Source organism: Macaca thibetana, chromosome 19 (assembly GCF_024542745.1).
Source record: "Macaca thibetana thibetana isolate TM-01 chromosome 19, ASM2454274v1, whole genome shotgun sequence".
Taxonomy (NCBI): Eukaryota; Metazoa; Chordata; class Mammalia; order Primates; family Cercopithecidae; genus Macaca; species Macaca thibetana.
In genome coordinates, this window is record NC_065596.1 from 28628596 (window position 1) to 28647150 (window position 18555).

An 18555-nucleotide genomic window follows, 5' to 3' on the forward strand; every position below is an offset into this window, starting at 1 on the left:
CTCTGTCGCCCAGGCTGGAGTGCAGTGGCCGGATCTCAGCTCACTGCAAGCTCCGCCTCCTGGGTTTACACCATTCTCCTGCCTCAGCCTCCTGAGTAGCTGGGACTACAGGCACTCGCCACCTTGCCTGGCTAGATTTTGTATTTTTTAGTAGAGACGGGGTTTCACCGGGTTAGCCAGGATGGTCTCGATCTCCTGACCTTGTGATCCGCCCATCTCGGCCTCCCAAAGTGCTGGGATTACAGGCTTGAGCCACCGCACCTGGCCCCAGGCTAGTCTTGAACTCCAGGGCTCAAGCAATCCTCCTGCCTCTGCCTCCCAAAGTGCTGGAATTACAGGCATCGGCCACCACTCTTGGCTTCCATAATCAAATTGGATTCTATCCAGATTCTGCTTACTGAACGATGCTCTGTGGCTTCTCTTTGGACTTAGCCAACTCTCAAGTGCTGGCATGCCCACTGCCTGGCTCCCAGGGCACCCACCATGGACCAACCCCAGTGGCCTTCCCTCACTTTGTACAATGCACCCAGTTTTGTTGCCCTTGTTCGTGTGGTTCATATCTGACCTTTTTTAAACCTCACTCTGATACTTTCCCTCCACACCTGTATTCCTACCTCAGGTATCACCTCAGTTATCACCTTTTTTTTTCTGTTTTAAAAATATTCTTTATTAAGGTCATGCATTTTAAATACATGTTAGTTTTTAAAGCAGTTTTAAGTCACAGAAAAATTGAGTAGTAGGTACAAAAGTTTCCCATGTACACATAGCCTCTGTGTTATCAATATCCTTCACCAGACTGGAACATTGGTTACAACTGATGAATCTACATTGACACATCACTATCACCCAAAGTCCGTATGCTTACTTTACTTCATTTATTTTATTTTAGAGGTGGGTCTCCCTTTCATCACAGCTCACTGCAACCTTGAACTGTTGAACTCAGGTGATCCTCCTGCCTCAACTTCCTGAGTAGCTGAGACTACAAGTGTGTGCCACCATGCATAGTTAATTAAAAAAAAAATTTTTTTTTTAGAAACAGGGTCTTACTATATTGGTCCACGTTGGTCTTGAACTCCTGGCCTCAAGCAGTCCTTCCTTTTCAGCCTCCCGAAGAGCTGGGATTATAAGCATGAGCCACCACGCCTACCCCATAGACTTAATTTTTAAAAGGGACTAATTTTACACAGTTAGCAATTAAAGTGCTGAGGCTAAACTACAGATTTCCATATTAAAACCCCATAATCCTTAATCAAAAACCTCTAGTTATTTAGTTAGATCACCTTCAACTCGCATCCCAGAAAAGAAAAATAAAAAAATAAAAAAACCCCTCTCTAATGAGAAAGGGTTCTCCTCTGCCAACAAAAACTATAGGTTCTTTCCAAGGAGAACGATTAAACATCTTCATCCCCCTCCCCTGGTAAATCTCGCCATCATTCACAGTATTTCCAAATTCGGTCCTTGTTAAAATTCTTGGTCAGTGAACACCATTTTCTCCCAAATGCTTCCCCATGGTCAGTACAATCCCAGTAGATCAAGCGTCTATACCAGAAGGGAAACACGCAGCTTGCAAAATCTGCAGAAGAGAAAGAGGAAGCAGCAGTCTGAGTAAGAAACCTTTCTAATCTGCACCCCCTCCACCACACCATGCACACACATGCACACATATGCACACACGTGCACACAAGTGCACATGTGTGTGCATGCACGTGAACAAATGTGCACACATACACATGCACACTCACACAGACATACATGTATGCACACATGTGCACACACACACACACATGCAAATACACACTTTTGCTTCCTATTCCGTATCATCTGCTCTGCCCTATTTCACCAAAGGCACATGGGAACAATATTGGTGGGGGATTCAGATCCCATATTACTTTGATGTTCTACCAAAAAGATTCTTTTCAAAATAATGTGGTTGAAATGCTCATCTCTTTGGCGCAATGTGATTTTTATATCGTAAGAAATTGAACATCCTTTATTTTCACAATTTAATTGGCTATGGATTCTATTTTCAGAACCCTCTTGTGCTTCTCCCCACATCCCAGCCTCAGAGACCAAGATTACTGCTCTGAGGTGTTTAGAGGCAGGACACTCACCTTCGGCAGAGCAATACTTCCAGTATCCTTCGTAAGTCTCATTTAACGAGCACCACTTGTGTCTTGACTTGGACCTGATGCAGTCATAGTAGGTTCCATTTTTATAGTGGAATGGAAAGACACACTCCCCATCTAGAGAAAACAAAATTCTTCCTCTGTTTCCGGGTGTATTGAGAGAGAGGTTATCAAGCCACTGTCTTCCTAGGGGCTGCTGCCCTTTGAAATCAGAGTCATTGGCTGTGACTGCAGTAAATGTTATTGTGCCGCTCAATAGCAGAGCTTTGGCTCTCTAATGACAAAGGTCTTTTGTTTTATATTGCTGCCCCTGCCCTACTTTTTCCCCAGGGTATAAACAGTCTCAAAATTTTGCTTAGCATTTGCTCCGGTTTCAGAAATCTCTCGTAAGCATAGAAACATAAATGTGGGCATTTATCTACCAAACAATTCTTCCCCCCTGCCCCTGGATCTCTTATTTTCACCTCCTTCCATCATCTCTCTTTCTCTCCTTCTCCCATACAACTATACATGTGTGTATGTGTGTCACCTGGGTATATATATGTTGTATGGTTATACATATATACTTATATATGTTACATTGTTTTGTATATATGCTGTATGGTTAATACAGGATATATATAGTTATATGTGCATACACACAGACACACATGCATGATTTTTTGCCACCCTTCAAAATACATAAATGTGGGCATTTATCTACCAAACAATTCTTCCCCCCTGCCCCTGGATCTCTTATTTTCACTTCCTTCCATCATCTCTCTTTCTCTCCTTCTCCCATACAACTATACATGTGTGTATGTGTGTCACCTGGGTATATATATGTTGTATGGTTATACATATATACTTATATATGTTATATTGTTTTGTATATATGCTATATGGTTAATACAGGATATATATAGTTATATGTGCATACACACAGGCACACATGCATGATTTTTTGCCACCCTTCAAAATTAATCATATTTTATAATTGAGTTTCCAACTTAACACATCACAGAAATCTTCTTAAAGTGATTGTGTCGCTCTAACTTCTTCATGGCTCACTGCAGCCTCATTCTCCTGAGCTCAAGCGATCCTCCCACCTCAACCTCCAGAATAGGCTGGGACTACAGGTGCATGCTACCATGCCCAGATAATCTTTAAATTTTTTGTAGAGATGAGATCTCACTATGTTGGCCAGGGTGGCCTCAAACTCCTGAGCTCAAGCATCCTCCTGCCTCAGCTTCCAAAAATGTTGGGATTACAGGCATGAGCCACTGAGTCAGGCCTTAACTTCTTTCTAATGCTGATTCATGTTCTGTGATACGGATTCACCACAATTCATTCAGTATTTCCACATTCAGATTTTTCCCACTGTAAATACAGCTGCAGTAAACATTTCACGCATTTAAATTCTTATGTACCGAAGCGTTTGTTTCTATAGAATCTCCAAAGCAAGGTTACAAGGACAAAGTGTATATACAATTTTAACATTGATGAATATTGCTTTGTCAAAGAAAATGGCAATTAGTCTTTCCCACAAATTGTGCTCCTTTACCTGAATTTTCATTAGCATGAAGCATTTACACACTTTAAAAATGTTTACCTGTATTACAGATGATTTCTGCCTTGCTTTAAAAGATCTGCTGGTCCTTAGGCCACACATATATTTTCCATTTTCTTCTTAAATTAAACAATTTTGTTCCTTTTACGTTTAAAATTTGATTAAGCTAGAATTTAGTTTTGTATATGATGCAAAAGGGCAATCAACTTTATTTTCTTTCAAACACATTTAGTAATGACAGATTGATGATGAAATAAACCACCTGTACATTTAAATGGTCATGCTTAAAACCATGGATTATTCTAATATATCCTGGGATCCATTCTACATTTGCTCTAAAATTTCTTGAAATTACTAGAGAGGTAAGGAAGCATGGTGGTAAAATGAGCAGACTCTGGAGACAGCAAGTATCACAAAATATTTCTTCCTTTCTTCTCTCCTCTTCCTCTTCCTCCTCCTCCTTCTTTTTCCTCTTCTTCTTCCTTCCTCCCTCCTCCTCTACCTCCTCCTCCTCCTCTTCCTTCTATCTTTCTAGGCTGATTCCATGTTGTTTATATTACAGTATTTTAGTATGTCTAAATATCTGATGAGATGAAATATTTCTCTACTCCAGCACTTTGTTCATAATATTTCTAATTATTATTGGATGTTTTTTCTATATAAATTTTAAAATCTGTTATTTCTTGTTCGATTGGCAGAAATTAAAGAGTAGACACATTTAGTGCTGATGAAAGATCAGAGTGACTTCTATACCTCTCTTTTCTTTATCTGTTTACAAGGCACTTATATTACATTTTATATAAGAAGAAAATATTTTTTTTACTGGAAAAACATTACTGATTCCCCCATTTTTACAAAATTAAAAGAAAATATACATTAATAATCAAAGTTTTCTGATCAACTTACCTTCAATTTCTGGAAAATGACTTATAGTATCTGAAAAATAAAATTTAGAGCTGACATTTATTCCACTATTATTAGGCTTTAAAATGTGCTCTTATGTAAAATGAAATTAAATAAAAATATTAGTTTGGGAAAGAGTGATATTGTTATGGTATTATGTTTTCCATCCAAGAACATGGCAATATCTCTTTTTCAAAATGTATTTTTTTGCTCTTCAATATGATTTTCTTATTTGTTCTATATAAATCCTACACATTTCTCACTGATTTAATTCCAAAGTGCTTTTTTTTGGTCACTGATGTTAAACAGAATGCTTTCCATTTCCATCAATATCCAGTTGGTTCTTACCAGTATAGAGAAAAACTATTGACTGGTGTATGTTTATCTTGTATCCAGCCACATAGCCATATTACTTTATTAAAACTAATAATTTTTATTCATGTTCTTAGGGATTTAAAGTATACAATCATAAAATAATTTTGCCTGTTATTTTATATAGATTTTTCCTTTTTACAATATCACTTATGTTAGAACCTAAAATAGTGTTAACGTAACACCCCTGTGCTTTCCTAGTTTTAATTGGAATGACACTTAGATTAAGAATGTTTATTTCAGCATGGTTAGTATTAGTTTAAAAAATAAGAATTAATTAAAAATATTAATCCCTGAGAGAATATTAAAATGAAATTGACTTTATAATATCAAGTAGGCATTAATAAAGATGAGCATATAAATAGATATGGAAAAATTTGTACTTCATTTTTAGGTGGCAAAAGGCATTTTCTATTTCATTATTTTCCATAATACTTGATTTTTGCTAAAAATCACATTATGAAGTTACATGTAATGAAATGTTTAATCACCCAAAAGTAAAATTAACAGTAAAATTATGATTTATCACTTCTTCTTCCTTTTTTTTTTTTTTTGAGATGGAGTATCACTCTGTCGCCCAGGCTGGAGTTGGGTGGCGCAATCTCGGCTCACTGCAAGCTCCGCCTCCCAGGTTCAGGCCATTCTCCTGCCTCAGCCTCCCAGGTAGCTGGGACTACAGGTGCCTGCCACCACGCCCAGCTAATTTTTTGTAGTTTTTTAGTAGAAACGGGGTTTCACCATGTTAGCCAGGATGGTCTTGATCTCCTGACCTCATGGTCTTCCCGCCTCAGCCTCCCAAAGTGCTGGGATTCTTCTTTTTTCTTAACATTTTTAACATGGAATTTACTTAAATATAAGTACATAAAATAGTAATCTTTAATGAAAAATATGATTTCTTACCAGGAAAGGGAATATTCAATGGTTTCACGTTTTATTGCAAAACTCTTTTTTTTTTTTTTTTTTTTTTTTTGAGACGGAGTCTTGCTCTGTAGCCCGGGCTGGAGTGCAGTGGCCGGATCTCAGCTCACTGCAAGCTCCGCCTCCCGGGTTTACGCCATTCTCCTGCCTCAGCCTCCGGAGTAGCTGGGACTACAGGCGCCCGCCACCTCGCCCGGCTAGTTTTTTTTTTTTTTTTGTATTTTTAGTAGAGACGGGGTTTCACCGTGTTAGCCAGGATGGTCTCGATCTCCTGACCTCGTGATCCGCCCGTCTCGGCCTCCCAAAGTGCTGGGATTACAGGCTTGAGCCACCGCGCCCGGCCGCAAAACTCTTAAAAGAAACCCCAATAAAAGTTTTTTGATCAACTTACCCACAGTTGATGACAATTCATCTGAAAGACACAATTTTGAACAAATATTTATGTCACTTTAAAATAAAAGAAATGAAAGGATTTCACCAATTTCTATTCTAGTAAGAATAAAACTATTTTGAAAGTTAGGCAAAACTAAGTTAACTAAGTTAACTTTGGTTCAATAGAGCTTATTTTTGGTAGTGTGATTGTGGGTGATTTCTTATTTTTCTTTTGCTTTAACTGTATTTTCCAAATATTATTAAAGGATAGGAATGATTAAAATTATTCTTAAAACAAAAAATTCAGCAGGCAAAGGAAATTATTTACTTTTCTCACATTTTTCTATAAAATAAACTACTTCATCATAGGTTTCTGATATGGAACACTATAGGTTTTTATTTTTGTCACCACTTCTCACTGAATACCTGAATTCTACTATTAGAGATTCATGTCTTTAGAGTTATCACTTTCAAAAGGGAAACTTCTTCCTCTAGGAGGGAAAAATAAGAATGATACCTCTGAGGTATGTAGGAAATGCAAATAAATGCTCTGAGCATCTTCTCTATCCTGCGTACTATATTTTATTTAACTTATCAGAACAATTTTGTGAGGCAAGCATTGTTTCCATCATCTTAGAGACAAAGTTCAGAAATGTTAAGTTCCATTAAATTAAAAAAGTTAAGCATATGGCAATTCAATTCGAATCCTCCCTGGAGAGGTTGGTTCAGTAGGAAGTAACAGCCCAAACCCTGACACAGGCTCAACCACTGACCAACCATCTGCCCTCAGTTTACTCTGCTATAAAATGGAGAGAGAACATTAGGATGTCAAGTCCTCCCCAGTCTGAATATCCTAATATTCTTGGAACGAAGAAAATTGCCTGATAGCTTTACTTTTTTTTTTTTTCTTAAAGCAGCATTTTTCAATCATTGTTCCTTCATGAGCCATTAAACCTGTAATATTTACCTCCCCCTCCTTAGAACTTGAATTTTTTGTTTTGTTACTTTGCATGGTTCCTGATGAAGTGGTTTTATGCAAAGGCTATTTGATTCAAAACCAGCATGTGTTTAGTTAAACAGTAAATAACTGTTACAAAGTTCATTTAATTGAGGCTTTAAGAACAGTCATAACTTTAGGATGAAATATAACGTAGAATGAATTGTAGAATAAATACAGAGTGAAAGATTTGATTTTTTTCCCAAATAGCCCATGATAGATGATACTTAATAATCATTAAAATGATGTAAGATAGAAAAGCACAATTTACCAACAAGTAAATTTACAAATGTCATGTTTGGTTAAGAGAACATACACATACTATAATGTAATTTGCAGATATCTCTCATATTAAAGCATTATAACTCAACATAATCTGTGTTCATAACTAGTTCATCAAATTTGTAGATTACACTTAAAAGAGCAATGACTTAATTTTTTTATTTTTTGAAAAGATTTTTGCAAAAGCAATGATTTTAATTCTGAATTTGTTGTGTATATTTTATTTATTACTGATTATTTTGCTATTTGCTCATGTTTATTCTTTCCACAGGTTTGTTTTTCAGCTAAATTGTCCTGGCTGCCATTGTGGCTTGAAATTAAAACGTTTTTCCTTAGGCATATATTATTTAAGAAATAGTTATAATGGACCAGCACAATGGTTCACAAGCTTTGTTGCGTATTAGAATCACCAGCTGAGTCTCCTGCCTCTGCCTCCCAAGTAGCTGGGACTACAGGTGTGCACCACCACACCTGGCTAATTCTTGTATTTTTGGTAGAGACAGGGTTTTGCCATGTTGGCCAGGCTGGACCCAAACTCCTGACCTCAGGTGATCCACCTGTCTTGGCCTCCCAAAGTGCTGGGATTACAGGTGTGAGTCACCATGCCTGGCTTGAAGAAAACATATATATATATATTTTTTTTAATTTCAAAGGATTAAGAAGGGCCCCTAAAAATTAATATAGTCCTAGAATTAGTCTTAGAATACTTATACAAAACTGGCTTTCTTTATGATCCTTTGAGGAAAGTGTAAAATGGAAGAAGACAAAGCTATGCACTGGAAAATCATAACAATTTTGTCAGAAAAGTCCTGCATCCCAATTCTTTTCATTCTCAATAACTCACCTTTCGTCATAATTCAAGCTAAATTCTGTTACAATATATAAGGTTTTTAAAAATACCCTGATTTGAAATAAAAATCAGTCTCACTTTTTCAGATAAACCCAAATCAAAATTGTTTTATACGGCCATAAAAAAGAACAAAATCATGTCTTTTTTAGCAACATGGATGCAGCTGGAGGTCATTATCCTAAGCAAATTAATGCAGAAACAGAAGACCAAATACCACATGTTCTCACCTATAAGTGGGAACTAAACACTGGGTGCACAGGGACGCAAAGATGGGAACAAGAGACACTGAGGATTACAGAAGTGGGGAGGTAAGGAGGGGACCCAGGCTTGAAAACTACCTATTGATGGCTGCGCGCAGCGGCTCACACCTGTAATCCCAGCACTTTTGGGAGGCTGAGGTGGGCGGATCATGAGGTCAGGAGTTCAAGACCAGCCTGGCCAACATGGTGAAATCCCGCCTCTGCTAAAAATACAAAAATTAGCCGGGCGTGGTGGTGGGCGCCTGTAATCCCAGCTACTTGGGAGGCTGAGGCAAGAGAATTGCTTGAACCCAGGAGGCAGAGGTTGCAGTGAGCCAAGATCGTGCCACTGCATTCCAGCCTGGGCAATACAAGACTCTGTCTCCAAAAAAAAAAAAAAAAAAAGGAAAAAAAGAAAACTACCTATTGGGCACTATGTTCATTATTTGGGTGATGGCTTCAACTGAATCCCAAACCTCACCATTTACGCAATATACTCATGTAACAAATCTGTACATGTACCCCCTGCATCTAAAATAAAATTTTTTAAAAGAAAAATCTTTTGAAAGAAGCCAGAGGGGGAAAAATACTTTACCTACAGAGAAGCAAAGATAAGAATTATATCCAACTTCTCTCCAGAAACCATGCACATAGAATGAAGCATTTAGAGTGTTGAGAGAAAAAAATCTTCAATCTAGAATTCTGTACAAATTCTGCAAAATTATTCTTCGAAAGTGAAGGAGAAAGAAAGACAAAGATTTTCAGACAAACTCACGTTGAGGGAATTTGCTACCAGAGAACCTGCCTTGAAAGAAATGTTAAAAGTTCTTCAGAGATATAAAGAGAGGAAGCACATTAGAAAAAGAATAAGTGGACCAGGCCTGGTGGCTCACACCTGTAATCCCAGTACTTTGGGAGGCCGAGGCGGGCGGACTACCTGAGGTCAGGAGTTCAAGACCAGCCTGGCCAACATGGTGAAACCCCGTCTCTACTAAAAATACAAAAATTATCTGGGCATGGTGGTGCGTGCCTGTAATCCCAGCTACTTGGGAGGCTGAGGCAGGAGAATCACTTGAACCCGGGAGGTGGAGGTTGCAGTGAGCTGAGATCACACCACTGCACTCCAGCATGAGTGACAGAGCAAGACTTTGTAAAAAAAAAAAAAAAAAAAAAAAAAGGAAAAGAGTAAGTGAATGTAAATAAAATGAAAGCCTGTGAAATGTGTTCAGGAGCTTATGAAGTCCCCTGAACCTGACCACTTTTCCAGAGGATAAGCCGTGAATTTCAGCATCTTCAACAGTATGTATTGGCATCCTTGCAGTTGTCCACAGGAGGATACAGTTTATCAGACTTTATTCTTCCAAGTTATGGAGCCCCAGAGGAGGGAGCTTGGGGAAGCTGGTCAAACAGACTAGGGAAGAAAAGTGTAGTTGCCTCCCTATCATGGGGAACTGCTGTAGCCTGCTACATGGTAGTCCTACGATCCTATCTTGGCCAAGATTCTTGTTTGGATTCAAGAGCTGGGTCAGGAGTCTTCCCAAAGGGCTGCACTTGCTGTTCCATTCTATGTTCAAAGACCAGGAATACAGCACCCAAGATGGAAGTCAAAAGTTTCGAATCTGGAGAATGTCAGAAGGCCTGGAAGAGCACTGATGAAGAGCAGTAACAATGAACGGGGAGGAGTTGGGGTCCTCGGGTACCAAACCATGGGAGGCTCATCCCACAGACGGGAGAGACGCGTGGCCTCTGTGACTGCTTCTTCCTTGGTTTTGTGTTGTAGAAATTTACTGGTCGGGCATGGTGATTTAGCTTGTAATCCCAGCACTTTTGGAGGCTGAGCCAGGAGGATTGCTTGAACCCAGGAGTTTGAGACCAGCCTGGACAACATAGCAAGACCCCATCTCTACAATAAAGAAAGACACAAAAATTAGCTGGGCATGGTGGTGTGCGCTCTGTAGCCCCAGCTACTTGGGAGGCTGAGGCAGGAGGATCACTTGAGCCTGGGAGATCAAGACTGCAGTGAGCCATGATTGTGCCATTGCACTCCAACCTGGGTGACAGAGTAGCCCCTATCTAAAAAAAAAAAAAAAAAAATCTAGACAAAGTACCATAGACTGTTTGGTCTAGAGCATTTATTGTCTCATAGATCTGGAGGCCAGAGGCCAAAATGCCAGGGTTGGTTCCTTCTTAGGAGCTCAGAGGAAGAAACTGTTCTGTGCCTCTCTCCTTGCTTTTGGTGTCTGCTGGCAGGCTGTGGTATTCTGTGGCTTGTGGCAGCATCACTTTAATCTCTGCTTCTGACTATGCATGGCTGTCTTCCCTGTGTGTGTCTGTTTCCTCTTCTTAAAAAGATACCAGTCATTGGATTAGGGTCAACGCTTACCCGTTATGACTGCATCTTCATTAAGTACGTCTGCAAAGACCTATTTCAAATACAGTCATATTCACAGATCTCTGGTAAACATGAATTTTGGAAGGACGCTATGCAATGCAACCCCAGACAGTGAGGATGAAGATGAAGAATTTGAGCATCACTAGACAATACAGTTTGTGGAGGTTAAAGCACCTCTGTCTTGGATGCTAATTCGCCGTGTTGGTTTCTGATGAACCCCATTCTCAGAATGTCCCTAAAATTTCTATTTTATCTAGTGTTCTTTGTGAAAGAACATGTACTGGCCGGGCGCGGTGGCTCAAGCCTGTAATCCCAGCACTTTGGGAGGCCGAGACGGGCAGATCACGAGGTCAGGAGATCGAGACCATCCTGGCTAACCCGGTGAAACCCCGTCTCTACTAAAAAGTACAAAAAACCAGCCGGGCGAGGTGGCGGGCACCTGTAGTCCCAGCTACTCGGGAGGCTGAGGCAGGAGAATGGCGTAAACCCGGGAGGCGGAGCTTGTAGTGAGCTGAGATCTGGCCACTGCACTCCAGCCTGGGCGACAGAGCGAGACTCCGTCTCAAAAAAAAAAAAAAAAAAGAAAGAACATGTACTACAAACATGTACTTACTTTTTTTTTTTTGAGACAGAATCTCACTCTGTCACCCAGGTTGGAGTACAGTGACGCTATCACAGCTCACTGCAACCTTGACTTCCCAGGCTCAAGTGATTCTCTTGCCTCAGCCTCCCAAGTAGCTGGAACTACAGGCACGTACTACCATATCTGGCTAATTTTCAAAATTTGCTGTAGAGACTGGGTCCCACTATGTTTCCCAGGCTGGTCTCAAATTCCTGGGCTCAAGCAATCTTCCCGTCTTGACCTATGCCTGGCCAGAACATATATTTACTATTGATCCTTTCCTTAGGTCAAAACAACCTTGATCAAAGAACCTTTAGGCAGGGCTGGGTGTGGTGGCTCATAGCACTTTGGAAGGCGGAGGTGGGCAGATCGCTTGAGCTCAGGAGTTTGAGACCTGCCTGGGCAACTTGGCGAAATCTTATCTCTACCAAAATTACAAAATAAAATTAGCTGAGCATGGTGGTGTGCTCCTGTGGTCCCAGTACTGGGAGGCTGAGGTTGCAGTGAGCTGAGATCACGCCACTGCACTCCAGCCTGGGCGACAGAGTGAGACCTCGTCTCGAAAAACAAATACAATAAAATAAAATTAAAAATTAAAAAAAAATTAAAAAAGAGAAAATCCTGCCATTTTCGGTAACATGGATGAACCTGGAGTATATTATGCTAAGTGAACCAAACCAGTCACAAAAGGACAAATATTGCATGATTCCACTTGTACGAGATGTTTAAAGTAGTTAAACTCACTCTGTGACTATCGACTACTAAATCCAAACCATTATCCTGCCTCTTTAATACTGTAATAGTACTTTTGGTACTGTAATAGTAGTAATAATGACATAACGATAACAGTTCTGTTCTGAGCATCACACATGCTAACCCATTTAATCTTCCAGCAACCCTGGGAGGCAGCAAGAATCATGATCCTCCTGTTTCAGATGTGGGAACTCATAGCTATCCAGGGCTCAAAGTCTTGCTCGAGGCCACAGGCTAAGCTTGGTTGGAACCCGGAGATGCTGGAGGGAAAACTGGTCTCCTAAGCTTGCCAGGAGCGGAGTAGAGTGGGACGGAGGAGGCGAGAGGAGCCTTTAGTTCTTGGTGAGCGGGGATGCGTGAGAGCTCTTAGCTATGGTTCCTCCTCATCCTCTTTAAAACAATGGCTCTTGCAATGCAAGATTCCCATTTTAACACAAACCCTTGTTGACATCAAACGACCGGTTGGCGGGCAGTCCCTCCGCACCAAAGCCTGAAATGCCAAACGGCAAAAGGGAAAACCCCAGCGTTTTGGGTTCATGAAGCATGGATCTACATACCTGGACAGTTCTCCCTGCAAGGGACCCCACTCCCACGTAATCCCTTAGACAACCCATCAACTTGGAATAGTAATTACATTTTGGACATGGCAAATTTTCAGCCCTGGAACAAGATCACCCAATCAAGTCCTTTGTGAAGTCTTGCCAGTTCCACCACTTTTTCTTTTTCAGGGCAGGCGTATAGCCGATTCAGCATGTGCCACACGCACAGTCCGTTTCCTCTTCTGCCTTCCCACTAGATCGTGCACTAGTGGGAAGAGATGGGGGTGCATATCGTATGCTCATGAGTGGAGATGCTCATGCTGTTTAGTCTCTACATCCTGTGCATCTAGCAAACCTATCAGGTCACTGTTTTTATTTTTTGTTTGTTTGTTTGTTTTTGAGACCGAATCTTGCTCTTGTTGCCCAGGCTGGAGTGCAATGGCGTGATCTCAAATCACTGTAACCTCCGCCTCTTGGGTTCAAGCGATTCTCCTGCCTCAGCCTCCTGAGTAGCTGGGATTACAGGCACCTGCCACCACGCTCGGCTCAGTTTTGTGTTTTCAGTAGAGATGGAGTTTCGCCATGTTGGCCAGGCTGGTCTTGAACTCCTGACCTTGTGATTCGCCCACCTTGGCCTCCCAAAGTGCTGGGATTACAGGTGTGAGCCACTGCACCCGGCCAGTCATTGCTTCTAAAACACTAAAATGCAATGCTCCCCTGATGAGGATGAGGGAGAACCGTAGCTGAGAGCTCTCATACATCCCCACTCATCAAGAACTGAAGACTCCCTTCCCTTCCTCTGTCCCATTTGACTGCTCCTGGCAAGCTCACGAGTCCCGATTTCCCCCCAGCATCTCTGGGTTCCAACCAAGCTTAACCGACGGCCTCAAGCAAGACTTTGAGCCCTAGATGTCTATGAGTTCACACCTTCCCATTCTTTGCCACGACATCTTATTATCTGCAAGCAGGATTGCTGTGGGGACCCAGTTGTGATTGTCTGTATTGAATACAATCAGTGTAAAAAACTTGCAGTTTGCTCAAAAGAAACTCTTAAGAGACAATAGGCCAGGTGCGGTGGCTCCTGCCTATAATCCCAGCACTTTGGGAGGCTGAGGTAGGTGGATCACCTGAGGTCAGGAGTTCGAGACCAGCCTGGCCAACATGGTGGAACCTGGTCTCTACTAAAAATACAAAAATTAGCCAGGCGTGGTGGCATGCACCTTTAGTCCTAGCTACTCGGGAGGCTGAGGCAGGAGAATTGCTCAAATCTGGGAGGCTGAGGTTGCAGTGAGCCGAGATTATGCTACTGCACTCCAGCCTGGGTGACAGAGCAAGACTCTATCTCAAAAAAAAAAAAAAAAAAAAAAAAAAAAAAAAAAAAGAGAGAGAGAGAGAGAATAAGTCCAGGAGGCAGATGCAAGGGAGAGAGAGGGAGATAGTGAATAGGCAACAGTTCTGCAGATCAAAAGGAGACCAGCACCACATCATTTAACATACAGGCTAACAAGCCCGGGGCTCATGAGTTTTTATTCTCTGATGCATTATTAAGAGAAATGCTTCATCTCTAAGGCTCTGAATGGCACAAGTATTATGTGGAAAAATATGACATCCATAATTCAGGAGACCAGACATTGACAGTGGAGAAGATTTAGGATCATCTTAATTAGCTTTTTCCCACTTATCTATATTCCTTTTTATGTATCTACAAACATGATGTCTGATTAAAAAAAAAAACCTGTGGCCAGGTACAGTGTTATTTTTCAATAAGTACAAAATAATTCTACGGGATAAGAAAGCAGTGGTCATAGTTACATTGGGAGTACCTTTTTCTTTTCTGTTCTTTTTTAAAAAAATAGCAAGCACAGTGTTATTTTCTTTTAATGCAAGGATGTCCTGAAGAATACTTAAAAGAAATATATGCAAGATCATTATTCTTGGTCATTCCATAAAAAATTGTTTTTGAAATTATGCTTAGTCCTTATCAAATGTGTCAGATGCGTCCATAGTGAATTCCCTTCTTATTTTTATATTTTCACTTCATAATTGTTACAGGCAACACGACTTTGGAAAAGGAATAAAATCGACTTTATGAAAATCAGTCTCATTTTCAAAACCTCTGCATGAGACATTGAAAATCTCCTAGCATAAAGGGAGGAGACATATGGTTTTCAAGTAACATGTCACTAGGATTTTCCAATTTACATTCTTAGTCTTTCATTCTTTTATTCGCTGAACTTTCTTATTTTTTAAAAAATATTTACCCATGGATTGTGTTTCTGACCTGAAAGGGAGAGTATCTTTTTCTTTCTTAAGGTACCTAAAGCAAGGGGGACTGTTGCCCTCTGTGGCGACTGGGATTTGATTATATACAGCAGCAGATATGCAGGACTCTGTCCCCAGCCAGGGTCACCTGGCTCCTCACCTTCTTCTAGAATGTTGAATAGACCGCCGACCACACCACCGACCACACCACGAAACAGGCAGACCCAAACCAGCAGGAGCCCCATGTGCCGGGCCATGCTCCTGTCAGACACTCGTGGTCGACCAGCTGATCTCCAAGATTTTATAGCCCCTGGAACTAACCACAACCACTTCCCCTCCCTGTCCCCTCCTCTCTTTCCCTCCTCCCCACTTCTCCTCCCTGTCCTCTCCTCTCCTTCCCTCCTCCCCACTTCCCCTCCCTGTCCCCTCCTCTCTTTCCCTCCTCCCCACTTCCCCTCCACGTCCCCTCCTCTCTTTTCCTCCTCCCCACTTCTCCTCCCTGTCCCTCCTGTCTTTCCCTCCTCCCCATTTCTTCCTTGTCCCTCTCCTTTTTTACCTTCTCCTCCTCATCATTCTTTTTCTCCCTTCTCGTTCTCCTCTCCTCCTCCTCCTTCCTTTCCTCCTCCTTCTTCTTCCCTTACCCCTCCTCCTCCCCTCCTCCTCTTCTTCCCTCTCCTCCTTTTCTTCTTTCTTCCCCTCCTACCCCTCCTCCTCCTCCTCCCCCTCCTTCCTCTCTGTCTCCCCCTCCTCCTCCCCCTCTTCCTCCTCTTCTCCCCTCCTCCTCCCCCTCCTCCTCCTCTCCCTCCTTCCTCTCTGTCTCCCCCTCCTCCTCCCCCTCCTCCTCCCCCTCCTCCTCCTCTTCCTCCTCTTTCTACCCTCCTCCTCTCCTCCTCCTTCTTCCTACTCTCCCTCATTCCCCTCCTTCTCTCCCTCCTCCTCCTCTTCCTTCTACACCTCCTCCCCCCTTCCTCCCCCTCCTTTCCCTCTTTCTCCCCCTCCTCCTCCTTCCTCTCTTCCTCCTCTTCCCTCTTCCACCTCCTTCCCTGCCTCTTCTCCCTCCTTCCCCTCTTCCCCTTCCTCCTCCTCTTCTTTCATCTTTCATCCTCAACTTCTCCCTCCTTCCTTGCTCTCGCTCTGCTCCAAAGTTAAGCTATCTACCTTGCCTAGGAAGAACTACTTAAAATAACAGACAGGGAAGATGCAGGCTGAGGAATTTCATGTCGTTTCCATGAAGAGAGAACCATCAGGGAGCCCATGAGCAGTCACAGGTTTACCTGTATCTTCCTGGTCTTTGTCAGCCAGGGCTCAAGAATCCCCTGGAGAGGCCCAGGGAGGTTTCTTGGAAAAGCAGGTTTGCTTCCCTAATATAAGCACCGTTGTTGGTGCTCCACAAACCTTCGACGTGGGCCACTGTTCTCTGGAGGCCCTCGGCGATTAACCTAATGGGCTGCAGATGGCTTTGAAGTTCTGAGGAATGAGCGGTGCAGCGTTATGGACACCTACATTTCCAACTATAAAAAGTTAGATTAATTATGAATTCTGAAACACAGTGTGTTCTCAGTTACTGTTCTTTTTTTTTTTCCTTTTTTAGACAGAATTTTGCTCTTGTTGCCCAGGCTGGAGTGCAATGGTGCGATCTCGGCTCACTGCAACCTCCGCCTCCCAGGTTCAAGCGATTCTCCGGCCTTACCCTCCCTAGTAAATGGGATTACAGGCATGAGCTACCACACCTGGCTAATTTTTGTATTTTTAGTAGAGACAGGGTTTCACCATGTTGGTCAGGCTGGTCTCGAACAAGGTGATTCACCCGCCTTGGCCTCCCAGAGTGCTGGGATTATAGGCGTGAGCCACCTCACCTGGCCCTTAGTTACTATTCTTAGAAGAGGGACTGGGCACAGTGGCTCACGTCTGCAATCCTAGTGCTTTGGTAGGCTATGGTGGAGGCATTGTTTGCAACCAGGAGTTTGAGACCAGCCTGGGAAACATAATGAGACCCCCATCTGTACAAAAAAAAAAAGTTAACAAATTAGCCGAGCATGGTGGCATATGCCTGCTGTCCCAGCACTTTGGGAGGCTGAGGTAGGAGGATAGTTTGAGCCCAGGAGTTTGAGGCTGCCGTGAGCTATCATCGCACCACTGCACTCTTGCCTGGGCAACAGAGTAAGACCCTGTCTCAGAAAAAAATTGTGGAAGACGGGCTATCTTTTCATCTCCATTTTTTTTTTCTCAGTAAGATGGAATCTCCTTTGGAAAAAGTGGCAAAAGAGAGCCCTCCCCGCAACTAAACTGTCAAAAACGTCAACAACTGTCAAATTAGAAGCTCTTATGAAATAAAAGCCTATCCAAGACTTTAAAAATACCTTTGGGGAATCCTAGTCTTTGGAAATGACTGTTGCCTTCACTTATTTCTAACATTTCTTTTTTCTTTTCTTTTCTTTTTTTTTTTTTTTTAGATGGAGTCTTTTTTTTTTTTTTTTTTTTTTTTTGAGACAGAGTCTCGCTCTGCCGCCCAGGCTGGAGTGCAGTGGCGTGATCTTGGCTCACTGCAAGCTCCGACTCCCGGGTTCACGCCATTCTCCTGCCTCAGCCTCCCGAGTAGCTGGGACTACAGGCGCCCGCCACCTCGCCCGGCTAGTTTTTTTGTATTTTTTAGTAGAGACGGGGTTTCACTGTGTCAGCCAGGATGGTCTCGATCTCCTGACCTCGTGATCCGCCCGTCTCGGCCTCCCAAAGTGCTGGGATTACAGGCTTGAGCCACTGCGCCCGGCCTTAGATGGAGTCTTGCTCTGTTTCCCATGTTGGAGTGCCATGGCATGATCTCGGCTCACTGAAACCTCCACCTCCTGAGTTCAAGTGATTCTCCTGCCTCAGCCTCCCAAGTAGCTGGGACCACAGACATGTGCCAGCAGACCCAGCTAATTTTTGTATTTTTAGTAGAGATGGGATTTCACCATGTTGGCCAGGCTAGTCTTGAACTCCTGACCTCAGGTGATCCACCCGCCTCGGCCTCCCAAAGTGCTGGCACCTCTTTCCTTCTTGTTTGAACATCTTTTACAGATCTTGACTATATTCTACAACATAATGGGTGGTCTTTGGCACACTGCCTTTTTGCTATTATTATTGATACTTTATGAAGATCAAGTGTGCTAAGACATTGCACTTTTGCAGAGCCACCCATCCTCGCCTTTAACATCTTTGTTTCACGTCACTCATCATTGCATTGCAAGTCATCAGTTTCCCACTCTGCAAGAATTTCTTCAATCAGTTTCCCTTTATTATTAGCCATACAAGATCCAAAAATCCCTTAGCAGATTAATGTGGGCTGGGCGCAGTGGCTCATGCCTGTAATCCCAGCACTTTGGGAGGCCGAGGTAGGTGG

General features: G+C 42.3%; 1 protein-coding gene across 1 annotated transcript; it reads right to left on the minus strand.

Moving 5' to 3' along the window:
• Nucleotides 1-995: 995 nt before the first annotated feature.
• Nucleotides 996-15433, minus strand: BSPH1 (binder of sperm protein homolog 1). Its single transcript, XM_050768339.1, has 4 exons — nt 15337-15433; nt 12815-12865; nt 2112-2243; nt 996-1573 (listed from the first exon to the last, which is right to left on the minus strand). The coding sequence occupies exons 1-4, from the start codon at nt 15431-15433 to the stop codon at nt 1431-1433; spliced, it is 423 nt and encodes a 140-aa protein (XP_050624296.1). The 3' UTR covers nt 996-1430.
• Nucleotides 15434-18555: the final 3122 nt, after the last annotated feature.